At 30.1% G+C, this 8943-nt stretch overlaps 1 protein-coding gene across 1 annotated transcript; it reads left to right on the top strand.

The window, feature by feature from the left end:
* The first annotated feature begins 4909 nt into the window (after positions 1 to 4909).
* On the top strand, positions 4910 to 5962 carry LOC112527636 (thioredoxin X, chloroplastic). Its single transcript, XM_025138386.1, has 2 exons — positions 4910 to 5371; positions 5612 to 5962. Exons 1-2 carry the CDS (start codon positions 5000 to 5002, stop codon positions 5816 to 5818), a joined length of 579 nt encoding a protein of 192 aa, XP_024994154.1. The 5' UTR covers positions 4910 to 4999; the 3' UTR covers positions 5819 to 5962.
* Positions 5963 to 8943: the final 2981 nt, after the last annotated feature.

Below are 8943 nucleotides of genomic sequence, written 5' to 3' on the forward strand. Positions count from 1 at the left end.
TGCAATACAGTAAGATATTCAATTTTATTGTGTTATTTTATAATACGAATTTTGTACAATATTTTTATTATTTAAATAAAATATAAATTTGAATATCCAAAAAAATTTCTATCGATATTAATATCAAATTGATAGTTTAAAAGTTATCGTTTTTTATATAATATTTTTAGTTCAATTTTTTAGTATAAATTAATTTAGGTTTAATGACGAATTTATTTATTTTAAGTCTAATAATATAATGCTTTTTATCAAGATAGTTTTTAGTTCGATGTTTTTATTATAATTTAATTTAGTTTTAATAACGAATTAACTTATTTTAGGTTTGATAAAATATTTTTTTATAAAGATAATAATCATGTATTTAGCTATAATTTAATTATTGTTCTAATTTTATTTTAGATTATTTATATTTAAAATAGATATTCATCATGTATTTGATTATGTTTATCAGTTAGTTAATATAACTTTTAAAAGTTGTACTCATGCTTCATTTAATTATAATCTTGAATTTTAAGTAATATGTATCATTAAACGATATTTGATGCATTAAAAATGATTTTTAAGAGTTTTACCAAAATGTTTTATAATATAGTATCGGTAATCAACTTCTAAAAGTTTCACATCTGAAATCAATAAAACTAATGAGTTGTTTATTAATAAATTGCATGAAAAAGTAACGTATTTTAACTTGATTTTTATTTTGGGTAACGTATTTTTAGAACTTTCATTTTGGTACCTAAGATTAAAGCTTTAAACATTTAAGTATCCGGGTAACCGGTTGACGTATTAACCGGTTACCATGCTGATGTGACGAGTGATATGGTATCCAACTCAGTATAAAAAATCATTCGCCACATTAGCATGGTAATCGATTTGTAACAACTGTCCCACATTGATAAAAAGTGAGAATTGTTAGCTCCTTATAAGTCCCAAGTAGTGGGCTACCAATAACTTCCACCACGGTTTTAAGTTGGATTCGAAGTTATTGGGCTAGTTCGTTGCTTTGGGCTTTGGAGTGTTACAAATGGTATCAGAGCCGATTCTTGTACCATCGGGATGGTGGGGCAAACCTCATCGGGTACGATGAGTCCTCAAGAAGGGGTGTTTGTAACATTTTAGGCAAATCCCACATTGCCAATGACAAGAAGAAAGATTTTGGATAAGCCTGACGTCAGCCTGACGAGGACGTCAGAAGTTTAAGCGAGAGAGTTTGTAACAACTGTCCCACATGGATTAAAAAATGAGAATTGTTAGCTCTTTATAAGTCCCAAGTAGTGGGCTACCAATAACTTCCACCATGGTTTTAAGTTGGATTCGAAGTTATTGGGCAAGTTCGTTGCTTTGGGTTTTGGGGTGTTACACGATTAATGCTTCAACCAGTTACCCGAGTACCTAAATATTTAAAATTTTACATCTTTGGTACCAAAATAGTAGTTTTGAAAGTACGTTACCTAAAATATGAATCAAGTTAAACCACATTATTTTTTATGCAATTTGTCCTTTTAAAAAAAGCAACTTATCTATTTATCTTAAAAAATGTCCGGATAAACCTCTTAAACTCCAAAAATATCATCTATAAAAAATTTGGCTAAATTTGAGAAAAACATCAGCAAGCTTATTTTTCTGTACTTATTTCAAAAACCTCGTTTGAATGAACAAAAAGTAATTTATAAGTTAATTTATTGAAACACTGCTTGAAGTAGTATTTCTTTGATTATTTTACATCTATCTGTGTTTTCAAAACTTATTTTTAGGAAATGAAAGAAAAGAAAAACCCGTATGTTCGAAACTTTTTTAGGAAAGAAAGGAAAAAAAACGAAAGAAAAATAATGACAAGTTTCCTCTCAAAACTTTCTTTCTAAATAAAGGAAGAAAGAGAAAAAAAAAAATTAAAACTCTTTGTACAGATATACAACTAGTTAATTTAAATTTAAGATAGAATTATACATCGTGCTGTATTATATGGATACACAACCAGTTTATATTATATTACAAAGCATTTGACAAAAACTCTTAAAAACCGTTTTTTATGCATGAAGTATTGTTTATTGATGCATATTACTTGAAATTCAAGATTACAAGTAAATTATGCGTAAATACAACTTATTAAAGCTTCATGTTTAAATTCGTGTAACTAACTGCGGTTAAACATAATTAAATAGAAAATAAACACTTCATTTTAAATATAAAAAATCTAAAATAAAATCAAGATAATTATTGAGTTCAAGTAAAATACTTGATTATTATCTTTATAAAAAAATATATTATTAAACCAAAAAATGAATTATAGAAATACACACAAAAGAGAAATTATAAATAGTCAGTTTGGTACCAATATCAATATTATTTTTTCAATTTTTTATGACATATCTTCATATTTATATTTTATTCAAAAATAAAAACATTATCGTTTTCTCAAAATTACATAAACCCATATTATAACATCAATCGAGACAAAAAAAATATTAAAATCAAAATATATCTGATTATATTATATAAATATCCTTTTAAAGCATAAAAAATGTAAAGTTATTGTTTTGCATATCATTTGTACCCATGAATGTTATAATTATATTGTCAAGATAAAGTTTGTACGTATTTAATGTTGAAATTTATTATTTGAAGACAACTGTCAGTTTTGAACACATGTCACCTATCCATGGATCAACCAAATATGCATTAAACTTTCATATTTAATTTTTGAAAAATTCACCCAAATAACAATATTTTACGATTAAATTGACCTGTTAATTATTTTTTTACGGACTTTACCAAACATTCACTAGGTCTGCATTATTCAGATATGTAATTATTACGGACCTATTAAATGATAAAATTTTAGAGTTTGGACCGATGGTTACGGTCCTGACCCAAAAATGTTGATTCTTTTGTCATTTAATGGGTCCGCAATAATTACGGACCTGAATATTATAGACCTGGTGAATTTTGAGGTAAAGTCTGGAAACAAATGGTTAGGAGGTTGATTTGGTTATGGAATATGGTCATTTGAGTCAATTTTTTTTCCAGTTATGTCATTTTTGTTTAATTTGTTATTATTTTCAATATGAAGTGACTGATTGATTTCCAACGTAAATCTTATTTTAAATGTCTTTGTGCTAATTTACAATGTCTTTATCTTTTTATGATTATTGTTATTTGTTGTCGATATTAATATGTAGAATAAATCATTGTATAAATAACAAATTATTAATTTGGAAAGAATTATGTTGGTCTCAACCATCGGATTTGTAAAATAATGTAACTAGCATATGATTCAACACGTTAACACTTGTCTGGTAATGGTCACATCCGTGCAGTGTTTATCGGATCTGACACAAAGTGTAATAGTATATGAACCTTGCATAAGAAAGTAATTTATTGGTTTAAGGTTTCAGATCTTAGTCATCTTCAAATCTATAGCTTAGATAGTATGTTGGGATCAGATATCAGATTTGATGATTCTCCATCCGAATGGAAGAATAAGATCGAAAAAGCATAAATTGGTCATTTAGTTTTGATTTTCAAGAACCTACAAATGCTCTAAGGGGCTGTTTGGATCATGGAATTTGGTGGAATTGAAAGAAATTAGAATGTTCAAATCTTTGACCAATTTCCAAATATGATGTTTGGTTCACATAATACGAGGGAAAGAATCCTTTCAATTCCTACAAATTCCTTCGGTCACCGATTTCAGAATTCCACTTGATATACCACGGATTTCAAATTCATTTCAATCAAATTCCATTCCATTTCCTCAAAGTCAAATTCATTTGATGAATTCCAATTCTACCGAATTCTATTTTACGAACCAAACGCCCCCTACGTTATTTTAGCATCCGATATTCCTACTTCATAATTGATCTATATTTGGAATTTGATCTATAGCTTATATTTCAGAATATAAAAAGATAGGACTTGTAACTACCTGTAAGAAAGAAGAAGAAAAAACTTCAACAAACTCGAAGACTAGTTGAAGTGAGATCAAGATCGTCACTAAAGTGAATTGGTTTGTTATCTAGCCAAAAGAAGATCAATACAAGATAAAAGTCAAATAGTAGTATGACAAATACTACTACTGACAAGATGGATTTTAGGGTGCAAACTTATCCAACAAGTTTGACCCACTAACTCTACCAACAATCATCCAAGTATGGCAACATGCATAGCATGTCAACCAAAGTAGTTTATAATATACTAGTTTAATAGTACTATATACTTTCACTGTTGTTCCCTTTGCACACAGAAGGATGAGTTGGGTTAACAAATGTTTACATAAACTTCAAAGGCTGAAATGAAGAGTACAAGCATTCATGAATCATCAAATCAGATAAAGACACACATTAAAGTTGACAAACATAATTTAACACAATGGTGGCTATAAAAAGGTCATCTTTGTCATATGTTGCAACTCACCCATCTTGAAAGAACTTCTAAGTGATAGTTTTTCAAGCAAAATTGACGTCACCATCTGAAGAAATATCTAAGTATTTCAGATCTGAAAGAGTACTTTCTTCAGAGTTAAATTTAGTTCAGGTTCTTATATACGAATTTTATATGTATGAATCAGAATTTGGTTTTTGTTCTTGTTCATGTTCATCTTGTTTTTTTTAAAAATTAAATTCAGTTCATGTTTCATCTGATTCACATAGATGTATGTATCAGATCTGTTCATCTTCATCTAGGTTTTGTTCTTGTTTGTATCATATCAAAATATACAAGAAAAGACGAATTTGCCCCTCACATAACAGACATGTGTGGTAACTAACAAACCTCCTATTAACGATGTTAACTCAAGGACGAGTCTATTACATAAAATACAAAATAAAAACCACTTGTTTAATTCACTCCATAAAAAAAATTTAAAAAGAAATGTTTTTATTTTTTTATTTTATTTGAGATGAGGAAAGCAGGGAGAGAACGTGGCTTGGCCACGTCATCTTCACTTTCGTCTCGAGTCCACTTATCGTCGATAACGTCTGAGCATCTCATTACCCTTCACATGGAGACGCTAATGGCATCCTCTTCTTCAACGGCGGCCATCCTCTGCCGGCAACGGGTTCTTCCCGTCCCTTCCTCCAGTTCATTCTTCTACACCGGTTGTTGCTCCCAAGGTATGACGTCGTTCATCCGAAACCCCTTATTCAGCAATCATGGTGGAGGGAGAAAACTCAATCACTCGTTCAAATACTCTTCATCTTCGTCTTCCTCATCGAGTGTGAAACTGGAGATCAAATGTGGAGTTACGGAGATAAACGAGAGCCAATTCGCAGAGGTAGTGTTGAAATCTGACCGTCCTGTTCTTGTCGAGTTTATTGCCACTTGGTGCGGACCTTGTCGGCTAGTCGCTCCTGCCGTTGAATCGATAGCACAGGTTCATACGCATCTCCTTTTCTCTGAATTTCTGTTGGCCTAATTTTTAACCAGTTAATCAAATCGCAATCGAAATCAAGGTGAAATTTGTTTGCAAATCGAATTACGAATTACTTGAACCTAGTTTACGGATTTCATTTCATTTTCTGTATTGTTCCCATTTTAGGGATTCAGTCGAGAGATCCACAGATTGTGGTTATTCACGGGGTTTCGAATTTCAATTGCGTTTGTTAACTTTCAGGAATACGAAGAGAAATTACTGGTTGTAAAGATCGATCACGACTCAAATCCAAAGCTAATCGAAGAGTACAAGGTGTACGGATTGCCTGCTCTGATCGTGTTCAAAGACGGGAAAGAAATTCCAGAAAGCAGAAGGGAAGGTGCAATTACAAAAGCAAAGCTGAAGGAGTACATTGATGGACTACTGAAATCGGTATCAATTGCATAAATTCCAAGAATCCATCACTTATTTTTGTCACAATTCTGTTATACAATTAATATCAGATGATTCAGATTCATGTGCAGCAGGAGAATTGTACAAAAGTGTGTTCTACATCTTCTTTAATATATGGGTTTGCAAACATTTAAATACATACATAGACAACGGGACCAAGCGTGGTTTGATTGGTTTTTTCATTAAATCATATACTGATAAAGTTGTCTATATGAATTAATTTGTCTGTATAGATTGAAAGGTTTTTGTTTCAGAACTTAAATTATATATGGATAAAGTTATTTTTGTTTGTCGTAACGGACTTAACGAAAAACCAACCAAATAACCTCGAAGCCACTTTCTATATCATCAAGGCACTATCTAAAAGTCATGTCTAGTTGACCGAATAAAATGTAAGTCTCGTTAAACTGCTAACAAACATGCCATAATCTTCAAAAAGGTTGAGAACCATGATAATCTCATTTTTCTTTAGTTTATTAAATTCTGTTAGACTACTATTGTATTTTTATGGAAATATTGGGCACATGATATTTTTGAGCCCTGGGTGTGCGTCCGTGCCACCCTCCCCCAGGGACGGCCCTGTTTCCGAGTATTTCAGTACTTCTTTGAGAATCTGAAATACCAATTTGACAGTAAAGTACTCTTTTACTGATTTATGAAACATTTCAACCTTTCTATCTGATCTTCAAAAATCACTTGTTTGCACCCCATTGATGGTACTCGTGCGATCACTTATAATGAAGTTAAATCTTCCCATTCTTTAACTTATGGGCATCCTTAAAATTACAACATTTTTTTTAAAGTATATAATATTTATATACAACAAATGAATACGTTCACCTTCCTCATATTTGTTGAGGTTTGAACCGTATGTCTTGTAAAATATTGGGGCTCTGCATACAACTAGGCTAGGCCCTTCGGTTTTGCAACATGTTATATACAAGCAAGGATTCATCCCTATAACTCAACGCCATACCGCTCCCATCGAACCACGGTCATATCGATGGACGATGCCATTTGTCATAAACAGGGGAAGCATTACTTATGTGTAGCTTGTGCCATTTCATCGTTTTAATCCAATTTATCAAGGTTTCGAACCCAAGTTGATTAACCACTTCACGCATAGAAACATTTTCCCATACCCTTTGATTTCTCTCTTTCCAAATACTCTATAGAAGAGTAAAAGGAGGTGTTCATATGTAAATCACTGAAAAAATCCAAAAAAAATATAGCTGAAGATAAATATAGGAACACATATTAAGACTGTTCATATGAGCTCAAATATATATGAAATTAATTTCATTTATGAATATCCTAATCTTACCAACTCATGATATTTAGCCTTATTTTTGAACCTTCCAGTTACAAATTATGTATAAATATGTATATAAGAACATCTCCAACAAATTCTCCAAAATCGAGAAAATGAAAATTTTGGCAAATTTTTTGTTTTAACAGATTCTCCAAAAGAGAGAAAGTAAGGGGCCGTTTACCAAATACTTACTCGGTAAGCGTTTACCGGCAAAATTAACACCATCATTTATTTACTGGGCAAGATTTTAGTCCATCAAAACGGCATTGTATGCAACAATTTACCTAGTAAGCACTACCGTGGTAAGAGTCGTTGTCTTCACTTGCCGGGTAAGACTCTTAGCCTTTGTCTTGCTCTTACCAGGTAAGATTCTTGGTTTTTACCATATTCATCCGGTAATGTAATGTGATTTGATAAACGCTTACCTAAGTAAACATTTGGTAAACAGCCCCTAAGAGAGAGTGTGTGAAATTCTTAGAATTTGGAGAATTCTCTGAAAATGATTATGATAAATTATGATAAAAGAGAAACATTTTTTTTTATTATAACTCACCAATTAGAATCCTTGAAATCAAATCTTAAGAGATAAATAACATTTTATTAGATAAATGAAATATTTTAATATTATAATTAGTGTTTTTTTAAATATATAATATCTATATACGACAAATGCAACAAATAAACTCACACACCGTCCTCATATTTGGTGAAATTTAAATCCTTGACCTCTTATAAAGCCAAAGACTACGATACTGTTAGGTCAAAAACCTTTTAGTTATTATAATTAATGTTGTAATCTTCTAAAATGAATAAAGCTTTGAATGTGAATGTAATTCTTTTTTGAAGATTTCGAATTTTAATTCTTTGTTTTAACTTTTTCTAAATAATATATTGGAGAAGCTCAGTTATTATACACAACCACTTAACAATAAATTGAACAAATGTTTATTTGTTTGTAGCTTAATGAATTTAATAAAACTCATAATTTATTCGATTAATTATTAATGAGTGTTTAAAAATTGGTTCAGTAAACTTGGAGCTTTATATGAAAAAAAGCCTCCCAGATTAAGACCTACCAAATCTGTACTTAAGAGCATCTTCAATGGATTTTCTTTTATACTTTTTGTTGCCAATTCATCTCCACCTCATCAAATTAATATCTCTCTTAAATATACGAGGTTCTTATAAGAACCTCTCTCATAGTTATTAGAGCATCTTCAACAGCTTCTTTAAAATAAAGAAAATCAACCTTTTATTCTCTATAGTACTCGAACAACTTTTCTATAATGTTCTCTAGGATAGAGAAAATATGAAAGACCTCTAGATTTAAAGAGTTCTCTAAAATTTGATTTTAATAAAGAGAAATGATTATTTTATTTAATATCATCAATAAAATGAATTGTTAATATTTTATAAATAATTTCTTTTTTAAAGTGTATTGAGATGATAAATTAAAAAATATTATAATAATATGATTTATATAAAAATTATTTTAAATAATATGTTTAATTAGATGATTTTACAAGCTAAAAATAGTTCTATTAAGAGACAACCTCTAAATCGTTAAGAGTTGAATCTTGTTCGATAAAAAATAATATTTTTCTTAATGATTTTAAAATTCTATGAATGATTTTGTATTTTGAGCGTCTCTTAACCTTTTATATTTGACCAATTACCAAAAAAATTATATTTCATTTTTTTTTACTGTTTTAAGAAGGGAAAAGTACAATAAAAACCAATGAACTTTCTTGTTTGGAATGATTAAGTCCTTGAACTTTTTTTTGGAACAAATAAGTCCTTGAACTTT

This window comes from Cynara cardunculus (genome assembly GCF_001531365.2).
Source record: "Cynara cardunculus var. scolymus isolate 2C chromosome LG 15, CcrdV1, whole genome shotgun sequence".
Classification (NCBI taxonomy): Eukaryota; Viridiplantae; Streptophyta; class Magnoliopsida; order Asterales; family Asteraceae; genus Cynara; species Cynara cardunculus.

Coding starts and splice junctions, on each gene's coding strand:
- LOC112527636 (XM_025138386.1), top strand. CDS start 5,000: ATGGAGACGCTAATGGCATCCTCTTCTTCAACGGCGGCCATCCTCTGC. Junction 5,372..5,611: donor CCGTTGAATCGATAGCACAG/GTTCATACGCAT, acceptor GTTAACTTTCAG/GAATACGAAGAGAAATTACT.